This window comes from Mustela lutreola, chromosome 7, assembly GCF_030435805.1.
Source record: "Mustela lutreola isolate mMusLut2 chromosome 7, mMusLut2.pri, whole genome shotgun sequence".
Lineage (NCBI taxonomy): Eukaryota > Metazoa > Chordata > Mammalia > Carnivora > Mustelidae > Mustela > Mustela lutreola.
In genome coordinates, this window is record NC_081296.1 from 3,462,504 (window position 1) to 3,490,449 (window position 27,946).

Here is a 27,946-nt window from a genome sequence, read left to right on the forward strand (position 1 = left end):
ACACCTGTGGGGGAGCTCCCGAAAACAAACAGCCAGAGCCGCTGGTCTCTCATCCCAGCTCAGGTTTAATTTTGCAGTGATGGGTGCACAGGGTGAATGAGTTTTAGGCAACACCCTCCAGATCCTACCCCCACGACCAGGATTGGGAGCTGAACATAGTTCCGCCCCCCAGCAGTCACGCGGTGGGGAAGACCAGGGAGTTGCAGTCCATTTATGGACAGGTTTTCACACGGGCTTGGTTGGAAGAGTAGCTTTAAGGTCTGTCCTGATCGGTGGTCAAAGCAGGGACCATTCTGAGCAAGTGGCACCCACCCGCCCGGTCCTGCTGGAGCCTGGTCCCCCCACACAAGCCAGCTCAGCCCAACTGCGTGGGCCTGATGGACCCCTCCACCCCCGCCCACGGCAGCCCCTGGCGTCAGACTCTGCTTCTCCAGAACCAAGGGCGGGCGGTCTGATGAGTGAGCGGCTTCCGCTCTCACCCAGCCACATCTAAAGCATTTTCTGCCCCCGACGGCCATGGGAGGGAAGGGACCGGTGATGGCTGGGGCTGCGGCAACTCCACGTGAGCTGTGGCCGCCTGCCGGGAGTGAAGCCGTGAGGACGGTCCGTCAGGGGAGGCGGCCCACGCCACCACGCACAGCAGAGCCCTGCCCGAGCAGGAAGCAGTGTCCCATGGCCGCACAGCCAGAGGAACGACCTCTGGGAGGGGGTGCAGACGGACGGCTGTGCCTTCCCAGCCTGGGCTGCTGCTCCGGTGGCCTCTGCCGAGGCTACAGGGTGCGGAGGGGTGGGGTGGGGGGTGCGTCCTTTTCTTCACGGTAAGCACTTGGGTGGGAGAACATTGCAAAGGCTGCCGGTAGGAAGTCCTCACGGCCACAGACAAGATGCAGGGCCCAGCAGACAGTTATGTCAGCCTGCTGTATCCTCACAAGGCCAGGAAGCTTCCGGAAATTTCTGAGAGAGATGATCACACACCCACTGCAGCCACAGAGCAGCAGCAAGGCTGGTGGCCCCGCAGCCCTCGCCCTGTGAACCAGGCCACAGACAGGCTTCTGTTCTGGAGGAGGATCGTCTAGAATCTAGACTCAGCGGCCCTGGAGGCAGGGCAGGGAAGCCGCGCCTGGGGCGCTGCCCAGGGCCCTGCAGGGGGCTGCCCTGGCGGACAGGACACGGCACAGCCCCACGGGAGCAAGTGTCAGTGCCGTCACCGGCATCTCAGAAGTGTCCTGAAAACATGAATAAACAGATCCATGTGCAGACTGGAAGTGATTCACACTTGAAACGTTTAAATATAAATTAAGCTATAACTTAAGTGACAACCAAAGGAAAAACAGAAGAAAAACCAAGACGACACTCAGCACCTGAGCAGGCTGAACACATACACAGGACACCCCAGACACGAGGCCGCTAGGCGATGCCATTTTCATTGTGCCAACGTTACACTCGGGGCGCTCGCGCGGCCACTCACGCCGTCTGGCACTGCACCCCGGCCCGCGGCCCGTCGTCGTCCTCCTCGTAGGCCTCCCGCTGCTGCCGCCAGTTCTGCTCGCCGGGGCTGAACTCCTTCAGCTCCACCTGGTCCATATCGTCCGTGACCCTCACCTTCTGCCGCGGGGGCAGCAGGGCCTCCAGCTGCGGGAGCTTGTCCTGAGGCAGCCAGTGTTTCTCGGGAAAGATGACCTGCAGGGCGAGGAGCGAGCTGTGGTGGTGGGCCGGCACGGAGGCACGCCCGGACCCCGCCCGTGGCGGCCACACTCAGGAACTTACGAGGAACTGGATGATCAGGGTCCCTTTCTCCGGGGCTGCTTTGTAGATGGGCATCCCTTCGTTGCGCACACACCTCAGGTCCGCGTGCCGGATCACCTCGCCTGCCGCAGAGAAGGCTCAGTCAGGAGCGGGAAGACCCTGCCCGGGCTGGGGATGGGGACATGCCAGGGTGGCGCCCGGCCCCTCCAGCCCAAGGTGGACGAGCGTGGAAAGCGAACCAGGAACCAGAACCCTGGGGTCAGGGCTGGAGGCAGTCCAGTCCACACTGGGGTCTGCCACAACAACTTCCAAAAGGCACCACCGGGTCTGGGCCCCGGAACTGCAGAACTCCCATCTCCCCCAACAGAAAGAAAGGGCCCAAGAGTCTCCCTGGAGATAAGCTGTTCAGCCTGGCAGTGACGACACAGACAAGGGAGTGAACCTGCAGAGGAGTGGGGGAGGGGGTGCCAAACACTGGTTGCCGGGCAGCCGGCTCCCCACTGCGGACTTGGCAAGGGGGAGGCACCGAGCACCCTCTCCGGGGGCATGCAGGGGCGTGGGGCCTTCAGCCGCAGGGCCTTCGGTGGTCCTGTGTGCTGGAAAGTTCTGTCTCCATTCCTACCCCTCACGCTCCTGCCTCTGACTGACCGGGCCGGGAAGCCACCTGCGGAAGGCCCCTCTCCGTCGGCTGCCAGGGCGCCTTCCCCACCCATCCTGAGTCTCTGTGCCTTGACAGCAGCAGCGAAGGGACGAGAAATAAGGCACAGCTACAAGACGGTGCGTGCAGGAAGACAGGACACGGAGCAGCGTCAATGAGCAAGACGGACAAGAGAAGTCTCCGGCAGAAGGTCCTCCCAAGCCCCGGCCCCTCCCGTCACCACGCTAGGAACAGGGTCTCCCCTCTGCCCCAGGCCACCAGCAGGGTACTGCCCTTGCGCAGTGGGATGCCGGGAGCCCTGCGACCGTGAGGCTTCCCACGACTCCCTGCGGACGCTGGCCTGTCGCACCCTCGGTGCCACAGTCGGGCCTGGGGCCACGCGAGCAGACCCTGAACCCACTCCTGCTTGCGACCTTCTCCCCTCAAGCAGGGAGGAACTAGGGACCTGGGAGGGGTCGTGGCTTGCAGCTTCACATGGGCGTTGCCTTACAGCAAGGTGCCCAAACGGGCTTCAGTGTCAACAGGAGGGGATGACCTTGGTACTGTTTATTTTTACAACTTTCTGTGAGTTTAAAGTTTCCAAATAAAAAGCTTTTTAAAAAAAGAAAAAACTCTGATGGAGGCTTGGATCCAGAATCCATATCCTTTTACGTACAGAAAAGGAGGGAACAGTGTACAGGGAAGCCGCAGAGACAGTGAACGAGGCCATGGGAAGGAAGGAAGCACCCGGAGGCCGGGCCCTCTACGGTCTGCGCACCCTGCACCGGTCACGCCACACAGTGACAGGCAGGTCACGGACCCACCCAGCTGCAAGCTACTCCCTGACCCTGGCAGGGAGGGCGTGGGTGTGGCGAGGGGACCAGAGCAGCTCCACTCACGGCCAGAGTGTCAGACTGCACCCCCCAGCCCCGCCCAGACGCACTCTGACACAGACGAACGGCCTCCATGTTGCCAGAGGCGGCTTCATGTGTGCTGGGTGCATGTGCCCTGGAGGACACCGGCAGGCCTCAGTGCTGCCCCCCGGCCTGTGCATGTGAGCAGCCGAGGCCAAGCTGACGGGCAAGGTCTCCTCAGGAAAACTGGACCTGACGGTGTCTCCCATGTGCCCACAGCACGGAAGCTGGAGGGGCACGCGCAGAACAGACCTCCACTATCTGCTTCCCACACTAAGTTTTTAAAGCTTGAGGTATGGGGCTTGGCCCCAAGATTGCTGCTGGGGGCCCTCCCCCTAACTTGGAATACTTTCTAGGAGCATATGTAAAGAGTCATAAAATTCTTCAGTCATCAGCAGGGACTCTAAACTTGAGCAAAGGACATGGTGCTAACGTCAGAGGTGAAGCAGGGCTAGCGGCCAGCAGCGTCCCAGACGCACCCACCCAGCCCAGCACTCAGAGACGCGCCTCTGAAACCTCACCCGACTTGGACGTGATCATGAGGATTCGATCATCCAGCGTTTTTAGCGTCTTCTTGAAGCCACAGAGGGCTTCAGAAAGCTGAATTTTCATTTTCATGATCAAGTCGTGGCCGCGCCTCTGAAAGACACTATGATCCTTCTGATCAAGCACAATTATGACATCGCCAGGCTCCAGCTCAGGCTCCTGGTCTCCTTCTCCGTGAAACAGAATCTTTTGCCCATCTTTCATACCTGTGAGACATCATCCTTTCTGATTAGCATTTCTCTTAAAAACCGTGCACTCTACAAAGCTCTGAAGACGGCACACGGCCCTTTGGGGACTTGGACGCATCAGACCTCCTGAGCTCGTGGGCACGCGCACCAGAGCAGTGCTGGGATCACCACGCCTCCCCCCGCACACCCACCACCGCGTGCCCGGGTCACCATCCACTTCTTGCTGCACCCCGGGCCCTGGCTCTGAGGGCACGCACAGTCACGTGCTTCAGTAGAAGTCCTGGAAAAACGCCCTCCTGGTGTTAATTTGTACACTTTGGTCTCATCTCTCATTAGTTCATATTCACCGGAGTAGGAACTCACAGAATAGCGTGGAAGTACCTGGAGAGCAGCTAACCATGAGAAAGGCCTTACAATGACGGTGTCGGGCGCACGGAGATGGGGGGGGTGGGTACCTGGGAGCATCTGGGCAGTGGGGCAACCAGGTGCAGGAAGGAGCGAGCCCTCTGGCCGACAAGCGGCCAAGGCGGTCAAGAATGATTCCAAGGGAATGGTATGAAATGGGGGAGGGTAGTTAACCAAACTCAAGGTCAAGCACCTTTCAGAGCACTGTAAAACCTTCATTCAAAAGGGGTTGTTTTTGACCTGGAAGAAGCCAGCTGCAGCACACAGACTGGCTGGTGACCGGCCCGGCACTGAAGCCGGGAGGGCGGGGCAGCGGGACCAGTGTCTGCCGCGCTGCGCTCCAGGTCCCAGACACCTGACCTGTGCGCCCCACGGTCAGCTGCCAGCAGCACACCGAGCGGGGAGGAGCGCCTAGCTGTGCGGCCTCACCTTTCTCCACGTGCACCTCGATAATCTTCTTCTCACGGATCACCTTGGAGCCACTGCAGCTGTCGCAGCGGTCCTTGGGGCTGATGCGCTCGCCCTGGCCCTTGCACTCGATGCACACGGTCTGGATCTGCTGCACCATGCCCGGCCCGATCTGCTGGATGTGGATCTGCATGCCACGGCCCTTGCACAGAGGGCACTTCTCCACAGACCCCTTCTTCCCGCCGACACCTGCAGGGGACGCGGGACTGAGAGCCAGGCTCCTCCACGCGTGGCCTGTGCCCCCGGCCAGCAAGGGCGGTCAGCAGCCCTTCCACGGGACACTGGGGTTGGAACTCTGTCTGCAGTCTTGGTCGGCAGTATATAGTCTGGAGGATTCTAACCCAGCAAGGAACATCCAGACCTTAACACGCGACTGTGAGTATCCGCAGCTTTGGCCACATTCGTTACATGAGTTTCACCAGCTGGGCCTCCAGGTGGCCAAGGGGACTGGGCTGAGAGACTGGAGGGCAGCAGCCCCACTCGGCCAGCTCACGACCATGTGCGTCTGAGGTCACCAAGACGACTTTTCTTTAAAAATCCTAGTTTCAGGGGCACCTGGGTGGCTCAGTGGGTTAAACCTCTGCCTTAGGCTCAGGTCATGATCTCAGGGTCCTGTGATCAAGCCCTGCACTGGGCTCTCTGCTTAGCAGGGAGCCTGCTTCCCCCCACTCTCTGCCTGCCTCTCTGCCTGCTTGTGATCTGTCAAATAAATAAAATATTTTTTTAAAAATCCTAGTTTTTAAAAACTGTGTTCATTAAACTTGCATGCGAGTCAAGGGACTGTAAACCACAGCCAGCATCCCGGGTCTCGGCGGCTCTGCCCGTTTCTGCCCACGCTGCCGGGGACCTGAAGCACTTCCTGCCCAGCCCTGTCACAGGACAGGTTTGCTGACCCCTAAGTGGGGTGAGCCCTCTGCACTTTTACGGGTTTAAAATAATGATCTACGTGTTAAATAAATGTCAGTCTGAATAAAGAACATACATGGCACAGTAAAACAGACCTGGCCCTTAGGTCACCAGTTTGCAGTCTGTTGGACCCTTATATTTGAAAAGACAAAAAAATGACTTTTCTCCCCATTATGGAACAATCAGAACTGTTCCCAGGTCTAAGGGATCACAACCATGGGACTCATTCAGACATTCCCGCTTACCTTCACATTTCTCACAAATTACATTTTTCTGGAGGGCCAACTTCTTTGTGACTCCATTATACAAATCTTCGAGAGTTACAGACAGCTGATGGACAACGTTCTTGCCTTAGGGGGAGAGCGGGAACAGAGCAATGAGTAACACGGCAGGAGATGCAGTCGCCATGAGCTCCGGCTGCAGAGCCGTGTGGGGCGCTCACTCCCCCCCGGCAGATCAGGGTGCGTCGGCCACACACCCCCCCCCCACTACCCCAGCCTGCCATGAGAACGAACACCCTTTATAGCTAAGGGCCAATCCCTCAATCGTTTATAGACATCGACCAAAAGACCTTACATCTTTATTTCCTAAAAACAAACCTGAGGCCAGTGCCCCACGGAAGGGGCCCTAAAGAGCCCTTCTGTAATCTGTGGCCAAGTGGGAACTCTCTCCTCTGCTGAACTCTTATCTGTGGGCCCCATGTCTTTGGGGAGGGAGTCTGTCCACCCAGGGCCAGGCCAGAGTCGGATGGCTCGCAGCACCCAGGGGCTCCCTCGGAGCTCCCTCGGTCGTGAAGACGCACTGTCCTGTTCACTGGCCGGCAACACGGACACGGGAGCTATTCACCACGAGACAGGGAGAGCACCAGGCAGGAGGGGCCCGCAGTTTCCATCGTGCCCATCGTCAAGTACATGAGCCAGCAGCCCTGACATGGCGCCAGGGCTCTTCCTGAGGGACTCGGGATTCTCAGCACCCTGTGTTGGAGAGCGGGTGGCCAAGCTTCTGAAGCTCAAAGTCGACAGACACTGCCTCATCCCTCCAGGGCCTCTCGCTGCGACAACCCGCAACCCGCCCTTCGTAAACCCCGGGGCGGAGCTCATTCCTCATTTTACCCAGGATCTCCGTAAGCTAGGCTATCTGGACTCAAAGCAGAGTATCCACAGTCAACTGGACAGGGAAAGGGGCCACTGGGGACCATGCGTAATAGCCAGCGGCGGCAGCGCGTGGCCTGGCCGGTGTCACAGCTGCCTGGGGCCCTCGTTCACCTCCTGGGGATAAAGCCATGAACCACGACGCACAGCGGAGTGCGAGGCGGGCAGGCTCTTACCAACCTGGTCACACCTGCGCACCTGTGGGGGGACGGGGCCCGCGGACTGAGAAAGCGAGACAACCCACAGAGCGCCGGCCGGAAATGGAGCGCACGGACCGGGTCGGGGGGCAGGGACAGGAGGTGCTGTGATGTCCTGTAGGACACCCCATGGCCTGACCCTCATGAGTGAAACGCAGACAGCAAAAGGAACGTCCTCCCCCCCCCGCCCCACTCATACCCGCGGGCTCCCGTCGGGTAGTGTCCGCAGGTGTCAGGCGCGTGTCCAGGTGCCAAGAGGCTCGGGGTGGTCTGGACGCTAGGGGGTGGGGGAGCTAGTTAAGGCTAATGATCCCTTTTAAGGCATGACCTGCCCCGATTCCCATGACCGGTAGCATTCAAAAATTATGAAACTTGGTTAGTGTCTTTAAAGGCACTCACCTCTCCTCTCTCGAGCCATCCGTCCCCCGCCCCCGAAGAACATGTCGAAGATGTCCATGGGCGAAGAGAAGCTGGGGCTGCCTGAGCCTCCTTCCTTGATGGCCTGCTCGCCGCCCTGGTCATAGATGTCTCTCTTCTTCGGGTCTGAAAGCACTTCATAAGCCTGGGATATGAGCTTGAACTTTAAAGTAGAGAGAGAGAAGGTGTGAGCCGCTCGGTAGACCACGACTCTGAGGTGCTGGCGGAGGTGTTCCGCACACAGTCACGCTCCCCAGCAGGCCACGCTCCCTCTGGAACCCGGCTGCTCAGGAGCGGGGGGCCATGGGGCCTGCGGGGAGCGGTCACTCCTCCCAGCCTCACCTGCACCCAGCTTGAAGCCAAAGACCGTGAGGTCAGGCTGGGTGTAACCCGGCGCCCAGCAAGGGCCCAGTTCCCGGCTACGGCCACCGGCCTCCCCGGCCCCCGCCGTGCACTAGCTCATCCACACAGGGACGCAGCGGCAGACGCCTCAGGGGCACCTGTCCACGCATGCTGCCGACACGTGTGAACCCGTCCTCCGGGCCCGGCCCAGTCCCCTGTCTCCGGTACCGCCAGCGCCAAAACCGTGCTTCCCTTCCCTCACACCTCAACTGGCAGCAAACCCTCTGCTCCAGTCCCTAAGACACCGCCCTCCTGCCACCAGCGTGCCACAGGGATCCGGCTGTAAACAGAAGTATCAGAAAACCCAGACTGAAAGACATTCAGCAAGACAGACCAGGGAACCAAGTGCCACATGTGACTGCAGATTGGGGGGTGCGGGGGTGACTACAGGAGGCCCTAGAGCGACTGCAGAAGGCAAGTCTTTCCTCAGGGTCCGAGTTCTCCGGCGAGGCCAGCGCGCACAGGCTGGAGCCACACAGGAGCATCAGGGCCGGGAGGTGAAGCAGGCGCCCCACGTTTGTGGGGGGCGGGAGGGGGCCCAGCGCTCACTGCCCCACGCTCCTCTGGGTACATAGGTCTTTTTTTTTTTTAATCAAAGGGCAGGGGGGACATGGATTTTTTTTTTTTTTAAGATTTTATTTATTTATTTGACACAGAGAGAGAAAGAGAAATCACAAGTAGGCAGAGAGAGAGGGAAGCAGGCTCTCTGCTGAGCAAAGAACCCGGTACAGGACTCGATCCCAGGACTCTGAGACCATGACCTGAGCTGAAGGCAGAGGCTTAACCCACTGAGCCACCCAGGCGCCCCATGGATGTTTTTAAAATAAAATTAGAACACTATGAAATATCTGTGCTCTGTCCTCACCACAGTGTATGCCTACGCCACAGAGGCCACCTTGCGCCCAGGGCCGCGCCGGAGCTCCTCAGTGGCCTGCACCTGTCCTCCACGTGCCAGCCTCGGTGTAGCCCACGGCACCCAGAGCCGGCCGGCACCCAGCCCACTGCCCCAGCTCTTCGAGGCAGCCTGTGGCCCCGGAATCAAAGCCAGACCTCACTCTAGGCCACCCGGCCAGCCGCTGCCTTGCGCTCCTTACAGCCCCCCGCCCCCCACCACAGCGGCCAGTCCGAGAGCGCAGGGCACACGCTCAGCCACGCTCAGCCATGACCCGGGACCCAGAGCCACGTCTGCGTGTCTGGTGAATGGCTTGAGGCCAGGAGTTCAGAAATGAGTACGGGACGTAGGGTGCCTCCAGAGTCCTCTCCAGTCTGTCAAACGGGGTCCCTGTCAACAGCCTACGGCATGGCTGGCTCCACAGCCGGAGAAGAGAACGTGCTAGAAGCAACCGAACATGGAAGCAAACAGAGAAGCTGGGTTTCCTCAGATCGCTGAGCGAGATCCACTCTAATTAACCAACAATAAGCACGAGCTAACAAGTAACGAGCCAATTTAACAGACCCAGTCCTCAAGGGATGTCAGGCTCGCTCTCAAGGCAGCCACGTCTTGTGCTCCGTTGTTTCTCTCTGTTTCTGCGAAGCAGCAGGCCTCCCTCGCCCCTACCCCATCCAAGACAGGAAGACTGCGGCGTGGGGCACAGGAGCCCCGACCTTCCGGGCCCGGCTGCACGTCAGGGACCAGATGAATACGCTGCCCGGGAACTTCCACAAGGACCACTCCCCAAGTCCTCCCAACACCTGAAAGTCACCCAATGACCAACCTAAGAAGTGGAAACGCCCTGTCCCTTGGGCAGTTAACAACGGGCCGCATCTCTGGCAGGGTGCGGGCACCCACAGCCCTGAGCAGGCCCGCCACACCCCTGCGGCTCCAGCCCCCCCTTCCGGTCGTCCCACCCCCTCAGCTTGAGCTCAGTGCTCTCACCGGCTCACCTCTCTGATTGTGGTCACGTCGCGGGACCGAGATCACCGCGTGGCTAGGAAAACAGGACTTTGGGATGATGTCACGGGTTGGAAGCGTGTCTGTGACATGGGCTGGCGAGCAAACCACCATCACCCCGCGGGAGCCCGTGTGCACAGCGGCCCGGGAGCGGCGGCAGGGTGCCGCGTGCGGCGGCGCTCCTCTACAGGCTCGCGCTTCTCGTACTGCTACGCTCTTGTGTGAGTTTTTAATATTTTATTTATTTATTTACTTATCTGACAGAAAGCGGCAGAGAGATCACAAGCAGGCAGAGAGAGAGGGAAGCAGGCTCCCCGGTGAGCAGAGAGCCCGATGCAGGACTCGATCCCAGGACCCTGGGATCATGACCTGAGCCGAAGGCAGAAGCTTTAACCCACTGAGCCACCCAGGTGCCCCTCACGTGTGACTTTTAACTTGAAAATCTATTATTCCAATGAAAAGCTACAGTGAAGTTGGCCAAAAGCCCGAATTCCTCTCCAGCTGTGGAAGGTAAGAGCCCTGACCTGTGAAGGGGGGCCCCCTGGCCCGCGGCCAAGCACCCCGTGGACAAGCCACCACAGCGGGCCCCACACACCCCAGGAGGGGCCAGTGGCCAGCACGGCTGCCCGATGCTTAGCAACACAGGACAACAGGACACAAAACAAAGGCCACTCCCTCCACCCCCGCTGGCTGGCTCACTCGCCTCCCTGCCGGGTGAAAGCACCGGCTTAATCTATTTTTGAAGAGACATGAATAATACAAACTGAGGAGGAACAACAAACATTCTACCAGTTCTTCCCACACAGAGAAGGTGGACAAGACCCGCACACAGACTTGCACGAGAAAGACAATGTCTACGTCTACACCGTGGACCCAGCACACAGAAGGACAAAAACAGGGATCTGGTGAATGAGTGAGGAAGCCCCCCTCAGGGAACCTAACGGCAGAGTTTCCATGAACTGTCACCTCAACCCTTTGATCTCCAACCCCACTTCCACAGCAACTGCTGTCCCAGACCGTGTCTGTACAGGGTGTGCTGATTCCCTCCACCAGCCCGACCACCTTCCAGCCCCTGCACGGGATAGCAGACCGGGGAGCGAGCGTGGGGGCCAGGGGGTGGGGGTGGGTGCAGGAATCAGACAAGAATTATCACCAGGGCAGGAGTAGGACGGGGCCGGGGCTCAGGGCAGGGTTCAGCCTGCTGGGACCACAGAACTGAAGATTCATGAGTGGTGGGGACATCACAGGACCCCCACGCCCCAGGCCCACCGGCAGAAGCCTCACATGGGACACCGGTTCAGTGCCTGGCTCTGAGTAAGTACCAGCTTGGAGCAATCCAGACGGTCTACTGAGAGGGACGCACAGGCAGCACCCCCCGGGAAACGTGGAGGTCAAGTGAAAGTTTTCGAGCAGACCTGCTCCAAGGGCACGCACACAGCCTTGAGCATGCTCCTGGATGCTGCTCCGAGCCCTGACCGAAGCCAGCCTCAGAGCCGTCCGTCAAGAAGCCTGGACCCGCTCCCCCCGCCCGCCCCCCCAGAGGAGGTTCTCCCCGACAAGCTCCAGTAGGGCCACGAGCACGTCTGTGACTCCCCACACTACGGGACGAAGCCAGGCCCTCCAACAGCCACAGTGACCTCTAAATATAGACAAGAGAATGCGAGTGAGCAGCGAACGGTCTTGCGGAAAGCATGGTAAACTTGTGACAGCCGCACTCGGCACATGTGGCTAAATATAACCTCCCAGCTCTACCGCCAGCCGCCAGCATGGGAGCAGGCACACACGGGCGGCGTCCGGGGCTCCTGCCTCTACATGCCTGATCAGCAGCTTCAGCCACCGCTTGGGGGTCTCTGCTGTCCCTACGGCAGGAGACCCTCCCCTACACCACCTGAGACTGCAGAGTTTTCTAAGAAAGCGGCAAACCGTGGAAGGAGGAACGGGGACAGCTAAGCAGCCTTCGCAAGAACCAGCAGGATGTCCTGCCGGTCACCGGCTCAGTGGGTGACGGGCCTCCTAGGACAGAGCAGGGCGGCTGTTCCAGTCCGGTCGCCACCATACATAGCATTCCCGCCCGCTGCGGGTCCTGAAGATTGACTCTGGGTCATTTGCCACAAAAAACCTGAACCATTCCTGTAAAGTGCTGTGTCAGGGTAGAGATCTCCCTGTCCCTGCTTAATAAATGAGATTATTCGGTGTCTCATGACCTTGACCAGGTGGGAGACAGGCACACAGACCAAATCCACGGGGTTCCCGGTGCTGATGCACCAACAAGGAAGAAGCACAAACCATTCCACCCACCAGCTCCGGCAAGTGCACAACTTCTGGTGTTGCCTCTGTTTCCCGGGGTTGCCAGCGGCCCCTCCTACAGGCCTGCCCTCCGGGGCTGTGCCAACCACACGCCCCCGGGAGCTGGACACATTGGGTGGCATGTGGGCTTGCCGTGGCAACGGAGGAGTGGGGGGCTCCAGGGCTCCCGGGGCTTGTTGCAGCCCCAACCACCCCCCCACTCCCCCCATCTGCCCTCTCACCCCAATGACCACAACAGCCACGACCCTGTCGCCTGCCCCCACCCCAGCCCCCTGACCCCCACCACCTGTCCTGAACCTGAGTCCAACCCCAGTCCCCCAACCACAGCCCTGCTGCCAGCCCCTCAACCCCAGTCCCTTGACCCCTGCCCCCAACTCTAAGACCCCAGTCCCTCCACTGGCCCTGACCCCAGTCTCCCAACTCCCACTGCCTGTCCCCAACCTAGCAACCCCAGCACCTGCCCCAGACCCCAGCCCCCTGACCCCCACCGCCTGCCCCCAACCTCAAGTCTCCCAACCCCAGGCCGCCAACCCCTGCTGCCTGCCCTCCGCACCAGCCCCTCAACCCCGTTCCCTCCACCCCTGCCCCTCCACTGCCCGACCAGAGTCTCCCAACCCCCGCAGCCTGCCTCCAACCCCGCGACCAGGCCACGCCGCCAGGCCCCTGACCCCAGGCCCGCGACCCCCGCCGCCAGCCCCGCCTCCCCCGACCCCAGGCCCCCGACCCCCGCCGCCCCGCACCTTCTCGCCCTCATCCGGGTTCTTGTCCGGGTGGAACTTGAGCGCCAGCTTCCGGTAGGCCTTCTTGATCTCCTCCGGGGACGCGCTGGGCTTCACCCCCAGGATGTCATAGTACTGGGTCTCCTTCACCATCTTGTCCCTGCGGGCGGGCGGGGCGGGCGCGGCGGGTCAGCGCCGCCCGGACCTCCCGCTGCCCGCCCGCGCGTCCCGCTCCCGCTCCGGCTCCGGCTCCCGCCGCCCTGGGCTCCCGCCGCCCTGGGCTCCCGCCGCCCGCCGCCCGGGGCCGCCGCACTCGGCCTCCGGCTCCTCCGCCGCGGGTTTTATTCGGCGCCGGCGGAAGGTTCCGCGAGAGACGGTGACGCCACAAAGGCCCAGAACCTTCGCGGAGGTTCCGGCGGCGCGCGGGCTGGCGGCGGGCGGGGCGGTGGGGGCGCGGCGGGCACCGGATCCCCCGACCCCGGACCCCGGACCCGCGACGGCGACGCGCCTGGCTGCAGACCCCAGTTCCCCGGACCCCGACCCCCAACCCCGACGGCCGGCTCACCTGGCTGCGGACCCCTGCCCTCCAGACCTCGACCCCCGACCCCGGACCCCTTACCCCGGACCCCGACGCCCAGCTTGCCTGGGTGCGGATCCCCGCCCGCCAGAGCCCTACACCCAGACCCCCGACCTGCGACGGCGACGCGCCTGGCTGCGGACCCCCGACCCCCAGACCCTGACCCCGGACCCCCGAGCCCGAGCCCCAGACCCCCACCCTCAGAGCCCCACCCAGACATCCCGGACCCCCGACCCCGACGGCCGGCTGGCCTGGCTGCGGACCCCCGACCCCCAGAGCCCCAGACCCCGGTCTCCTCATCCTGGACCCGCGACGGCGACGCGCCTGGCTGCGGACCCCAAACCCCGACTTGCCTGGCCCCCGACCCCGGACCCCGATGGCTGACTCACCTGGCCGTCTGTCCCCGCCCCCGGCTCGCCCGCCCCCCGCCCCTCGCCCCTGACGCGGGGCCTGACGCGACCCCGCCGGCTCACCCGGTCTCCTCTGCCACGCGCTCCTCCGGCTGCCCGTCAGACTCCCCGGAACTCCAGTTCTGACTGCCGCCCCGGGCCATGTCGGGGGGCTGGGAATGGGGCTTCGGCGCAGTTGCTGCCCTCCGACGACCGTCCTGCCGCCCAGGGGCCGCCGCCTTGCCCTTCCGTGGGTCTCCGGGTCCCCCTGGCCCGAGGACCGGCCGGCTCCAGGGGTCGCGCGGGCGGAAACCCTGCCCCGAGGGGTGGGACTGGGCGAGCTGCGTCCTGCGCGCCAGAGCTGGGCCGCGCCCGGGGGTGGGAGGGGGGTGGGGGGGGCGCCCTCTGTGCGGTCACGGCTGGCGGGCATAGGGAGGCGTGGGGAGGCCTGCAGCGCACCGCTGCATGCTTGAGGGGTTGAGGGTAGGCGGGGGTCCGCGGCCATGGCGGGACCCTGGTTCCCTGGACCCTGCCGCTGCTGGCACCCCCCGGGTCATCTTCGAGGCTGGCAGGAGCGTAAGCCCTTCCAGATTCGCACTGTGGTGCTCTGCCTGCCCCATCTGTGGACCAGGGCGTCCCTGCTGCGCACAGTGGGATTCCCCCCTGTCCCCCACAGGTAAGCAGTGATGTCGGGGGCGTGTGCGCCGTGACGCGTTTCAGGGGTGAGTAGCCACGTGTCCAGGTCTACCAAGAGTGGGCAGCGGCCCCTCCTGTCGTGCGGGGGGGTGGGGGGGGTGGACCTTCAAAACCACTAAGTTGGACCCGGCTGGAGGGCCCACCTGGTGGGCCCAGCGATGTGCACGTTGAGAGTGGGGGTTGGCGCTGGAGGTGGGCCCTGCCTGGGAGGCTGCAGGCACAGGTATCCCACCCACCTGGGCTGTGGCCTGCCCTGCCCCACAGCAGAAACGGGCCTAGGAGTGTTATCAGTAAACTGCAGGCTCCCTGCTCCAGCCCAGCCTTGGATACTGTCAGGGAGGGGAAGCCAACGCTCACTTCTAGGATCCCCTGGTTTTGTTTGGGGTCCTGTGGCTGAGGCAGCCTCCATGCCCTCTTCCGGGTCTGCGGGAGAGTGATGTGACTTTGAACATCCAAGCAAAATTCAAGCAAACTTCTTCTGCTTAGGGAGACGTCCCCGTCCATCAGGCTGCTCTAGAACAGAGCTCTAGGTCTAGCTGCAGGTCAGGAAGCAAGTTTCATTAGCCGCCATCAGAAGCTGCTGAGCTTTCACCTGAGCTCGTCTGCAGGACCTGGTCACGGCCACCTGCCGCCCACCTCTCCGGCTTCTCTGAGATCAGATGGGATGTAATAGCAGAGGCTTATGGCACCGTGGGTCTCCGACCCGGGGCTTCTAGGGGTCCCTGGGTCTGGGCTACACTGCAGACCCATACCCTTCTGGGGTGTCGCCGAAGAGTCAGCGTTTGCAAAGCTGCTCCGGTGATTCCAGGAACAGCCAGGGCTGAGAGCCGCTGCCTAGCGCCCGTGCCCACCAGCTTCAGTGCTCCAAATCAGGGACACCGGCATGACAGCCATCCAGGGTGGTCACGGTCTCTGGATGCAGAATAGGGCGATGAACTTGGAAGCCATGAGACGTGAGTTCACATCCCCACAGGGTTACTTCTGGCTGTTTGACCTTGGGGAGGTAACTAGCCTTTCTGAGCCTTACATTTCTAGAATTTCATGGAGTTAATGATAGTAGTGTCTGTTTCCTGACTGTGAGAAAGGCCCGGCCGGCTCCAGACGCTGGGGTACTTTTTGTCTTTCTGCTTTCGTCTAAGTTAAAGCAGCTGGCAGAGATCTCTCCTGTGTGACATCTACCCAGGCTCTTCTTAACTAGGCCCAACCCTGGTCTCTAAAGGCTGGAGCAGACACTGACGTGATTTCCAGCAGCTCACGGCCGCATTCCTGAGATGACCCACCACCACCCCCAACCCCGGGAGTGCCCGCATGAGTCACTCACGGCTGCTGGGTAACCCGCAGACTTGTTACGGTCTGTTCGGTCTGTTCCGCCCGACACCTGAAGCTGGGGCCTCTGTCTCCAGCGTCTGTGAGAGGGTGGAATCCGCTGTCAGCGCCAGCCAGCAGATCCAGCTGGTGTGCCTGTGTCTACACTGGCTCCTTGCGAGGGCCTTCCCCTCCCCAGCCGCCCCACCCCCACCCCTACTCCCACATCCTTTCTTGGGAGCATCAAGTTACTTCTGGACACCTAGAAGCAGACTCTTCTCCGCTGTGATATTAAACCCGTCGTCCTCTAATGAACATGACGGGGTGGGGAGGGCAGGAAGAACCTTGTGGAGGAAGGTATGCACCGTGCACCAGCCATGCACCAGAAGCGATGCTGCCATCTTGGGCCAAGGGGGAGGGAGGTTGTGCTGCAGCGACGGCAGAACCAAGGCGGAGAGCACAGGACCAGGGTGGAGGGAGGCTCTGAACTGTGAGGAAAGTGTCTGCTTTCCCTCTGCGGAAAGCAGGTCCACGGCGGCTGGGTCCCACACATCTCCCGGCTGCACGGCTCCAACAGCACTCCCCGCTCTGTGTCTCTGTGCCACACAGTCTCATAATTCTCCCAGTATTTCCAGCCATTTTCTCCTATTTGTTAAGGAGGTTGGTGACCTGCAGTGTTACTACTGTTGCTGTCTAGGGGCCCCAGGAGCAGCACCTGTGGAAGACCATGAACTTGCTGAGAAAAGCTGGGTATGTACCCACTGCCCCCCCCACGCCCGCCGCCAGCTGCCCTGTCCTCTCCCCCCGCAAGACACACCAGGGTTAAAATTAGGCCACTTAATACCCCGACGGAGGCCTCGAAGTGTCCACACGAAAGGGAAGAGTCACCTGTGTCTCACTTTAAATCAAATCTAGAAAAGATTAAGCTTAGTGAGGAAGGTACGTTAAACGCCAAAATGGGCCAAAAGCTGCCCTTTCCCACCCGTTAGCCAAGGCGGGGATACAGGGAAAAGTTCTCCAAGGGAATTAAAGGACCATGCCTGCCAAGGCAGGAACGACAACGGGAAAGAGCTGTATTGCTGATCCGGAGAAAGTCCGTGCGGTCTGGACGGAAGGTCCGACAGCCACAGCACCCACTTCCGCCAGAGCCCAGCCCAGAGCCAGGCCCCTGCGTGCTTCGGGTCCATGAAGGCAGGGGCAGGGCTGGAGCTGGCGGAGATGGTCTGTGAGGTGTGAGGGGGGACACCGCCTCCAGAACGCAGAAGTGCCTGGTGAGGGCACGCGTTCCCCGGCAGATCCCCTGCAATCGGGAAGGCGGCTCCCTGAGCAGCACAGCTTGTCAGCGCAGCCAAACCAGCCTTCCACAGAAGACGCCACCGGCTTGCCCCGCAGCCGCAGAGGGGAAGTCAGCATCCGGCTTCACGGCTTCACAGAGCCAGGTGGACTCATTCAGGGGCTCGGGCTGCTGCTCGCTCGAAGGTGACCCGATGCTCGCGAACCACGTGGGACATCCCTGGGCCGCCAGGAGCCGCACTCCATCCGCTCCGGCCATGCTCTGTCAGTGGCCAAAGCCTGATGACGGCACGTGTGTTCACGGCACGGTCCATTGGCTCTTTTAAGTCCGCTGCTGAGGCCGGCCGCTCAGGAGAAAGGTCCCTGGGAAGGTGCGAGCGCTCGCTGACACCGCACCGGCTCCCCCAGGAGCTGTGATGGAGATGGGCAAGACTCGGGTTGTCCTCACACCAGTGGACGGTCCACGGCCTGTGGATGGAGTTATCTCAACTTCCAAGTCTTGTTCTTTAAGAAATACACTTTGCAAGGCTATGGCTGCTCTGGACAGGGATTCATCTGAGGATCCGGGCGCAGTAAGTGGAAAGCCTTCTGGAAAGGCTTCACATCCCAGATGCCATTAAGAACAAACACGATCGGGGCACCTGGGTGGCTCAGTTGGTTGAGTGACTGCCTTCGGCTTGGGTCATGATCCCAGGGTCCTGGGATCAAGCCCCACATCGGGCTCCCTGCTCAGTGGGGAGCCTGCTCCTCCCTCTCCCTTTGCTGCTCTGCCTGCTTGTGCTCTCTCAGAATCTCTGTCAAATAAATAAATAAAATCTTAAAAAAAAAAAAAAATCCACGATCTGTGGGAAGAAGACAAAACAACAAACAGGAGTTTGGAAGCCGTGGGTTCCTGCCCTCGTGGACGACTTTGAGGGGTTCCAGACTGAGGGGAGGATGTCACCACAGACGTGGGAAAGCAAAACGGCCAGAATCAGAAGAACTGCCAAAATCCCATGATGATGCTTGAATGGACAAATTGGGGCTTCTGGACGAACCAAGAAACTGGATTCTTGAGATGGAATCTGCTCCCGGGGGAGATGCTGTGAAGACTGTTGGGAGGACACGAAGGGTCTAGAATATTCCATAAGCTAAGCTGGGGAGGCAGGAGGATTTCAGAGGCCTGATTCATCTTGAGAGAAGTGTAGACAGCATCACCCCCCACAGAGAAGTCCTTCATGAAAGGAGTCGCTCCATGCGTCCGACATTGTCATCATCTACTTTAAGAAGCTGCCCGTGGCCCCTGTCTGATGCAGCCGGTTAAGTATCTGGCTCTCGGTTTTAGCTCAGGGTCATGAGATCGAGCTCCGATCCAGCCCCATGTGGGGCTCTGCGGTCAGCGGGGAGTGGGCTTGAGATTCTCTCCTCCTCCCTCAGCCCCTCCCCCTCAAAGAAATAAATTCAATCTTGAGAAAGAACTTGCCCCAGCCCCCAACCCCCACCTTCAGTGACCACCACCCAGATCAGTCAGCAGCCCTCCACTCTGAGGCAAGACCTTCTGCCAGCTCAGAAGATGGTTGGAGTATCTTTTAGCAACAAAGCCTTTTTGCAGTATGTACATTGTATCCTTTGCACTTAAGGCTGTGGCACAGCTGGTCTGCTAAGGTATAGTGTGAACCCAACGCAGCAGCAGGAACCTCACACTAGGGCCGTGCTCCGCTGCGCTGTCTGGAGCCAGGGCCACAGCTTCTCCCACCCGTGCCTGCAGCCTGCTGGGTTCCAGGTGGGCGGGGGATCTACTTCCCAGACCTGTTACACGTTTACAGTCCATAACTGTATTGCTGCATGATCTCAGAAAAATCACGCTCATTAATACAGGCTTTCTGCACACGTTGTCTTCTATTTTTGCTTAGTCCAGAACATTTCTGGAGCCCCTGCTGCGCTCAGCTTTGATCTGCAGACACTTCGCTCTTCTGAGGCATTGCCAAATTCTCAATGCTTAGATTCAGAAAAGAATCGTGAAGTTTTTCGCACCGTGTTCAAACATTGCAGTGGGCTCACATAAGGTAAATAACAGTTACTGTGAAAATGTTACAAATGGGGCACCTGGGTGGCTCAGTCAGTTAAGTGTCTGCATTCAGCTCAGGTTATGATCCCAGGTCCTGGGATGGAGTCCCGCATCGGGCTCCCTGCTCAGTGGGGAGTCTGCTTTTTTCCCTCCTTCTCCCCCTGTTTGTGTTCCCTTTCTTGCGGTCTGTCAAATAAAATCTAAAAAAAAAAAAAGTTGCAAATATTTTCATCTCATCATATACTTGGTATCTTTTTTTTTTTTAAAGATTTTATTTATTTATTTGACAGAGAGAAATTACAAGTACACTGAGAGGCAGGCAGAGAGAGAGGAGGAAGCAGGCTCCCTGCTGAGCAGAGAGCCCGATGCGGGACTCGATCCCAGGACCCTGAGATCATGACCCGAGCCGAAGGCAGCGGCCCAACCCACCCACCCAGGCACCCCATTGGTATCGTTTTTTTTTTTTTTTAACAGCTTTGTTGAGGTAGCACTGACATACAACAGCTTGCCCATGTTTAAAGTGTACCATTTTGGGTGCCGGGGGGCTCAGTTGGTTGGGCAACTGCCTTCAGCTCAGGTCATCATCCTAGAGTCTGGGACCAAGTCCCATATCAGGATCCCGGCTCCACAGGGAGTCTGCTTCTGTCTCTGACCTCCCCTCTCATGCTCTCTCTCTCTCAATAAATTAAAAAAAAAAAATTTTTTTAAGTGTACCTTTTTGGAATGAAAGCTGGTAAAGCCACTCTGGAAAACAGGATGGAATTTCCTCAAAAAGTTTAAAATAGAGCTGCCATATGACCCAGCAATCACACTACTGGGTATTTACCCTAAAGATACAAATGTAGGGATCCAAAGGGGCACGTGCACCCGAAAGTTTATAGCAGCAACATCAAAGGAGCCGAACTGTGGAAGAGTAGATGTCCATCGACAGATGAATGGATAAAGAAGTGTATACCCGCGTGACCACCACCCGGATCCAGAGAAAGGATGTTTCCTTCATCCCAGAAAGTCTCCTCTGTATGCTGAGCTCTGGCCCCACAGGACGGCTGTGCCCTCTGCGGCACCCCATGCGGCCATGACGTTCACGTCCCCCCGCGCAGCTGCCATTACATCCGTGTGCGCGCTCACGGCAGCGTGTGCGAGCCCCTGCAGCCTCCCAGCGTGCCGACACCGGTGTCACCAGCCTGGTCGACTGTCATTCCTGGTGACTGTCGTCCTAGGGGAAGGCTTCCGTCGGCTTCCCTGAGAACCCAGCATGCTGGGCATCTGTACCCACTGTCGAATGCCAGCTGGGAGCTGTCAAGGACCCAAGGCGTCATGGGGGGTCCCCTGAAGATCCCCGTCCCCCATGGGGTGGGCGGGGAAATGTGCACCTGTCGTCCTTTCCCAAACCCCTTGCCGCCACCTGTGGGCCGGCGATGGAGGGACTGCGGAAGCTGACCTTGTGTATTTGGGGCCCAAATACAGAAACCATGGGGAGATGCGGCCTGCGTTGAGCCATCACGTGAGGCTCCTGGGCAGTGCGTGGACCAGATCGGTTCTGACTTCCCTGTGCCGGTGGGGAGAGGCCTAAGGAGCAGCCCCACCCGGCAGCCCAGTGCAGTGAAGTGTGTCCTACCGAACATGGTTATGCGACTGCCCAGCGCCGGTCTTCTTTCCCAGGAGCCCTCCAGAGAGCAGTCTCTCCCTGGGAGGGGCTGAGTGCCCGCGGCAGAGCCCGCCTTCCCTCCTGGAGGCCAGGGATGAGGGCATGACCTGGAATTGGCCACCAGATGCTCCTTTCTAAGACACCAGGTCCCACGAGAGTGACCCAGGTGGAAGAAGGCCTCCAGGCAGCTGTAGTGGGGCTGGCACGGCTCCCGGGCGCTTGGCCTGTTTCTTGCTCCTGGCTTCATGGCCCCCAGAGCACCTGGAGGGACACAGCCCATAAAGCTGGTGTCTGGCCTCCTGCCAGTTCTGCAGGTCCTCCCACCGCCCTCAGGTAGGTGGTCCCGGGTCTGAATGCAGCTAACGGAAAGCAAGGGGAGGGTTCGGACGCCAGGCCCCAGGAGCCCTCCTGCACCAGGGGAGACCCTACCCGCGACTGCATGTGGGCAGGTGACCCGGGAAACCGTGTGCTGTGCAGTAGAGCCGCCTTCTGCCTCCGAGTCTGACCCGGCAGGAAGAGCTATCCTAGTTCTCGGGTTTTCCCAGGGCATCAGCCAAGTATGCCCTAGCTCACAGAGCTGGCCAGAGCCAGTTTCTGGTGCCCACTGCCAAAAATGCTCACCAACGAGACCTATCAGGGAACTCGACACCTACCTCAAGAAGGCATGCGCAAAAATGCCAACAACCGCCATTTCTGGATGACGAAATTCTGTGTAATTTTTATTTTCTTACTCTGCTTTTCTTTGTGTGTATCTCTCTTTTTTTTGCATGAGCATTTATATAAAATACACTTAGGGAAAAGTCATTAAAAATAAGCAGGTTTAGGGGTGCCTGGGTGGCTCAGTGGGTTAAGCCTCTGCCTTCGGCTCAGGTCATGATCCCAGGGTCCTGGGATCGATCCCCGCATTGGGCTCTCTGCTCAGCCGGGAGCCTGCTTCTGCCTTTCTCTGTCTACCTGCCTCTCAGCCTACTTCTGATCTCTGTCTGTCAAATAAATAAAATCTTTAAAAAAAACAAAAAAAAAAACAAAAAAAAAACCCACAGGTTTGGATCCTCTGAGACCGGGCCAGGGCAACACCAGTGTCCACCCAGAAGGCTACAGGGTTTGCAGAGGTGCGGACGTAGGGCCCCTCGAAAGTTCTCAGAGCCATGGCGTCCAGCCCAGCAGCCTCCCCAGCTGTCCCTCCCTTGTCAGGACCTTCCCCGAAGTCCTGTTTGCCTCACAGAGGGGAGCCGGGAGCTGAGCACGGGAAGAGAGACTGGAATGCCATCCAGTGAGGTGTCTCTGGGCCTGGGGTCAGCAAGCCCACAGGCCCTGGGAGGGCCACACAGGCAGTGAGGACAGGGCCCCAGAACACCAGCACGTACTCCTCCCAATTCTCTGACCCTCCCAGGGCTGTGGGCTGGCAAGGGAAGGCCCTCGAGGCACTGGATCGGCCCTAGGAGGCTTCCGTATCTTTGCGTAGTTTGCGTGAACACGCTGTCAGGAGGACCGGACGTTGGCTTTGGGCTGGTCCCCGCAGGAGACCTAGCTCGCCAGCTGGAGGGAAGCACCACGGCCGGCCCCTCCTTGCCGAGCTTCACGCCTGCCCAGCAGCGCGGGCACGATCACCCTCAGTTCCCCAGTGAGGAGACAGACCCCCGGCTTACCCCGGCTCACAGACTGCGAAGATGGGGACCCTGCCAGGACCCCAGCCCCATCCGAAGGATTCCAGCGTCCTCCGCGTTCTTCCCAGTCCGGCACACCTGCTGTGGCCGAGGTCGGAGAAGCGCCGGCACTGGTCCAGCCGAACCCTCACGTGACCAGCGCGAGGACGTGGAAAACCTCTTCAGCTCCCACAAAGTCTTGGCCTCTTTCTTGTCTTTTATGAGGAGGCTGGTTAGCGACAGGGCAAACATTTTCCTCAGTTTCTGCAAAAATCGAATAATCCACCTACACACCCTCCCAATTTGGGGATGAGGAAATGAAGACCGGAGTGGCCCCAGCTTGTCCAGGGTCACACGGCGTCTTCGTCCTGAGCTACCCTTGCTCCCAGACGAGCCCCGTACCACAGCCAACAGAACGCCCTGACCACTGTCCTCTGCTCTCATTCTACTCTGTTGTATTTTACATTCCGGGACAGTTAACGTAATTATATTAGTCTCACCCAGTGCTCACAGCGAGTGTAGACTCAGGGATCGGAAAAATAAACTTCTTACTACGCTATAACGTCCCCACCAGAAACACACCAACCCCAAGTACAGGGCTCATCCAATCCCCACAAAGTGAACACTCCCAAGTAACCCCAGTTGAGGGTTGGAGCAGCCACCACGGCCCCCCAGCACCGCACACCCCTGCCCAGGGAGCCGCCCCGACTTCAAGCACATGGAGTCGCGGTCCCTCTTTGTGAACGTGGTCTGAGTGAGTCCGGTAACACGTGAACGTGGTCTGAGTGAGTCCCGTAACACGTGTCCTTCTGTACTCGCTGCTTTTGCTCAGTGTGAGCTTGGTGAGAATTACCCGTTTCTATCTGACAGTAACTCGCCCTCTCTCCGCCACTGGGTGCCCCGCGGGGTGCGTCTGTCTCCCATTCTGCTCGCGTGCGCATTCAGGGTGTTTCGGGTTTGGGGCTAGTGTGGCCACGGATCGTGCGTGTCTCTGGGCCACGTGTGTCCACGTCTGTAGGTCCGGCCCTAGGGGTGGGATCTCCTCGTGGGCGTGGGTGGCGCTGCTTCGCCCCCTCCCGGTCCCTTCACCCCATGAAAACCACAGCTTGGTGCGTGGAGACGTCCCTGTGGGGTGTGCGCAGAATGGGCCGAGGGCCGCAGCGGACACAGACGCGCTCCTGCAGAGCACTGCCCCTGCCCCCGCTGCCCCCAGCTCCCGCGTGTCCGCAGAGAAGGGCTCCCCGAAGAACCCTCCAGATAACCCTTAACAGATAAACAGAGGCCCCACCTGCAGGTCGGGCCCTGGCTCTGTCCAGGCTGCCGCTTGGTGATAACCTGCTGGGCCTGCGCGGCCTCTGGGGGGTTGGAACGCCCTCCCTGCCTTTGCACAGCGTCCCCCTTGCCCCTGTGTTCCCCAGGCCCCGCGCATTGCCCGCTACAGGGAAGGCGCTCGGTGAGTATTTGTAGGATTGAATTTAGCTTTCTAAAATGCAAACACACTGGACATGGTCAGTAGCCCCTTGTCTGTCCCCATGTCTGTCCCCGTGACTGCTGCGCTCAGGGCCCTTCCCCCGTCTCCTGACTCTGTGTCCGTGGTCACATCTCCCCTCCTGTGGGCCCTGCTGCCACCCTCTTATAGGGACCCCTGTGACCACATTGGGACCCCCGATAATCCAGGATAGGCTCCCATCCTGAGGTCCTTAACTTGAGCACAACGGCCAGGTCCCTTCTGGCGTGGATATTAACATATTCACAGGTTGTGTTAGGACATGGTGGCCGTAATCCTGCCCCAAACCCAGGAACTGCCTGGTGGGTCCACACACACGCTCTCCTCTCCCGGCCCACATGCCCCCGGGTTCTCTGAGCAGCACCTCTCTATTCCCACAGCCTGGTTCCTGGAATTCTCAGACTCAGTGCCCCCGACCCCCTGAAGAGCCCCCTTCACCAGGGAGCCCCGGAGCTGTGTGCGTGGATAATGGCTCAGACAGGTGGCACTTATGGGCTCAAAGTCTGGCTCTGTCCTGTGCTGTGTGGCCCCAGGCCAGGGTCCTCAGGTGTAAAATTATAACAACACAGTTTTTTTTAAGGTTGTATAAGGCCTAAACAAGAGAATGTGCATAAAGTGCTGTAGCATAGAGTGTGGTAAAGAACAGCTTGATTCAAACAGTGGTCCCATTTCCATGGTTACTGATGCCCAAGGCCCCCTTCCCAGCCAGGCTGGACTCTATGCCTTCAGACCTGTGTTCCTCATCCCCGTGCCGAGTGACCAGTCCTTGGAGACACCGGGAAAAACAGAGGAGCCCCAGACTGAGCAGAGGGGCCGGCGTAGCTGTGCATGGCAGGGAGCAAGTCTCCATGGAATGTACCAGAAGAAGCGGGAGCATATAGGGGTATCTGGGAAGGCTTCCCAGAGGAGGTGAATGTGGGAAGCCTGGAGTGAGGGGAGGCAGCCCTCCCCGCATTGTGCCCCTCCGTCACCTCTCCAGCCTCCCATGGCCCTGCGGCGTGAATGCCCGCTCGGAACAGGGGTAAGCCCAAGGGAAGGCAGTTACAGATGCTGAGAAGGTCCCTGGGGGTAACTCGCTCCTCTCTGACCCGGGTCCTCAGAAAGGGCTGATGGAAGCCGATCCTGAGCCCCCAGCTTCCCCCTGGGGCTCCACTCAGTCTTCTTGGGGGTTGGGGGCTCAGAGTCTGACTGTTCTGCCCCAGGGAGAATTCCATAAAGGCTGGATCTCCTGAAGTCCTCCATAGCAAAAACGGTCTATTGGGGTGATCAGATTCTTATTTGGGGGAGGGAAGCTTTTCAGACTCCTGGGCAACGCGTTTAGCTGGGGCTGTACCTGCCCTGAGCTCCATTTAGGAGGCTCCCTGAGCACAACAGACACTCACCTCCCGCCCCCCATCAGGGAGCCTCCCCAGAGTTCCCACCACGTTCAGCAAGCCGTCCATGTGAGCTCGGGTGCATCGGGACGTGGCTCTAATCAGAGGGCCGAAAGCCGTCAGTGGAAGGGCCAGGAAGGAAGCCCGAGTAGGGGTCTCACCTGGCAGCGCCTTCCGTGAGCCAATCTGGGCTGGGTGTGATGGCCCCTGAGCCGTCTCCGAGTGAGCTCCAGCAACTTACTTCACCAGGAGCACCTGGGGTGGGGCTTTCTACCACTTCTGGACCGCCAGCGTGTGCAGTGGCACGTTGAAGCCCGCGGACCCACAACCGAACCCGAGAGCTCGTGCAAACTCTGTGCCCGGCCCCGGGTGAGCTTCCTGCAGTGACCCCACTGGAGATGGCTCTGGGAGCTGTCTCCCGGGCTCCCTACTTGTAACAAGGCATTCCCACATGTCCTTGGCTTGTGTTCCATGTTCCATGTGTCTCACACCGAGGGCAACCACCTCCCGAGCTATCCTAGCCCTGCAGGGCCAGGCCCGGCTGGGAGGTCAGACCACCCGGGTTCTGGCCTCAAGTCCGTGACAGTTTGCTATGGGACCTCGGCACATCCTTGCCTCTCAGAGTATCCCCGTCTGCACAGCAGGGTTACACGGATGCCTCCTCGTTACACACGAGCCTCAGGCATGGACACATGGCACGGTTCTGGGCCCGTGGGACACCAGCGTGACCCCGCTCCCCTCTCCTGTGTTAGGGGGCCAGGCTGCCGGCCCCAGTAGGCCAGGATGCGGCCACTCACACCTAAGCACTGGGGCACCTCATTGCTTCCCAGCTGGTGCTCTCTGGACATCAAGGAGCAGGGGCTGGACAGGAAAGGGTCAGAACTCGAAAGGCCCCAGCCTGACTCTGCTAGAGACGCTCTTCTGTCACACCCTGCTGCCCGGCCTTGGAGGCTGGCCATTAAGTACAGCACAGTATTCGAGCAAAGGACACCCGCTCCATACCTGTGTGTTCAGTCCCAGCAGGGACCAGTGCTGGCCTCCCCCAGGGCCTCGGGCCCATCGCCTGGCTGCCCAGGCCACGTGCCAGGACTCCAAGGCCTTGGTGGGCCATCTGCTGGAGAGGCCACAGACAGAAGCCGGAGGGTCACCAGACCCTGTCCCCTGCTCCCTGACGTTGGAGGTCTGCACTAGGACCTGGAGGGAGGTGGGTGTGCCCAGGGCCTTACCCCACGCGGCCCAGCTTGCGTCCTCTCTCTGGGCCTCAGTTCCCACAGGTGTATCACAGAGGCCAAGGCGCCCAGGCCTGGCACGCACACACCTCGCCTGGGGCAAAGACTCACTAAATTTTCAGTCAGTGAAGCCCTTGGAGCTCCATGGGCCCAGCCACGGGGAAGCCCCGAGACAGGTGTGCACATAAATGTTGCTTCATAAGTGGGGAAACTGAGGTTCTGGGCCACAAAGACCTCTCCCAGGGTGGTACACGCTGGCGCCGAGGCCTGTGGACCCTCGTCTGGGGCTCCCTCCCCAGCCCCAGCCCTGCCCCAGCTCCAAAGGCAGCTGGCGTGGGCTGCGGCGGGGACCTGAGCCACAAGCTGCACACCCCCACCCCCTCCAGGAGGACCTGCCTCTGTGCCAGTCTGCAGCTTTCTCGAGACCCAGGGTAATAAAAACAACGAACACTGACTCCTGCTGAAAGTTCCCACGGCTCTCGGCGCTTTCTGTGTGATTAGCTCCCTGTGAGCCGTGAGACGGGTTATTAGGGCTCCATTTTTTCGGATGAGAAAATTGAAGCTGCAGAGAGGTCACATAAGGTCACACAGCTTGTGAGCAGCGGTGTCCTCCCGGGCTCCCCAGAAAACAGAGCCGGAGGCAACGCTTCTGCCCTGAGGCTTTGTTGGGGCTGCACTTCTTGCGGGGGCCGGGTGGGGGGCAGTTAGGCGGAAAATAGTGGAAAGCAAGTGCAAGGTAATGAGCCATTGCGGCTCAGGGAAACAGCTCTTGGTCTCAAGCCCGTGGGATCCCCGGTCTGTCTCCACGGGAGGGAGCTGGTGCAGACAGTGTCTGGGAGCACAGGGTCCACCAGGTGGCACGGGGCGGGGCCGGGGGAGGGGGCAGAACGGCCGGTCCGCTGGCAACCTCCCCACCCCCTCCCCCATGATGACTTGTTATCCCCGCCTTGGAGTACATCACTGTGGGGTCCTTGTTCCTAAAGCTGGCTTCTGCCCCTGGCCACCAAGAGTCCCCATTTTATAAATGAAGAAACAGACTCGGAGGGGGGTGACTTGTCCTGGGCTGGGTCATAATCCTACGCCAGGGCTCAGCCTCTGCCCCGAAAATCCCAGCCCTGTGGCCCCCGGTCTGGACCTTCCAGGTGAAGGCAGAAGGGAAGGGGTCTCCTCTGCGGACGGGCAGGCCTCCGCTGATGCCCACCTGCTCCTCGACCACCAGTCTCCTCCCTCAAAGGGCTCGTTCCCAGGCAGACCCCCGCCCCCACCCGGCCATGCACCCACTCGTCAGAACCCAACGCATCCCGTTCCTCGGCCCCAGCTCGGGGAAGCTCTGCCCTGGTGA

The 27,946-nt window shown here is 60.0% G+C and overlaps 1 protein-coding gene across 1 annotated transcript; it reads right to left on the minus strand.

Annotated features, from left to right (window-relative positions):
- Positions 1 to 1,265: 1,265 nt before the first annotated feature.
- DNAJA4 (DnaJ heat shock protein family (Hsp40) member A4) lies at positions 1,266 to 14,189 on the minus strand. Its single transcript, XM_059179768.1, has 8 exons — positions 13,945 to 14,189; positions 12,916 to 13,054; positions 7,558 to 7,738; positions 6,056 to 6,160; positions 4,866 to 5,093; positions 3,819 to 4,049; positions 1,768 to 1,868; positions 1,266 to 1,680 (listed from the first exon to the last, which is right to left on the minus strand). Exons 1-8 carry the CDS (start codon positions 14,022 to 14,024, stop codon positions 1,465 to 1,467), a joined length of 1,281 nt encoding a protein of 426 aa, XP_059035751.1. The 5' UTR covers positions 14,025 to 14,189; the 3' UTR covers positions 1,266 to 1,464.
- Positions 14,190 to 27,946: the final 13,757 nt, after the last annotated feature.

Coding starts and splice junctions, on each gene's coding strand:
- DNAJA4 (XM_059179768.1), bottom strand. CDS start 14,024: ATGGCCCGGGGCGGCAGTCAGAACTGGAGTTCCGGGGAGTCTGACGGG. Junction 7,739..12,915: donor ACCCGGATGAGGGCGAGAAG/GTGCGGGGCGGC, acceptor TCTACTTTAAAG/TTCAAGCTCATATCCCAGGC. Junction 1,681..1,767: donor CCCTGATCATCCAGTTCCTC/GTAAGTTCCTGA, acceptor CTCGCCCTGCAG/GTCATCTTTCCCGAGAAACA.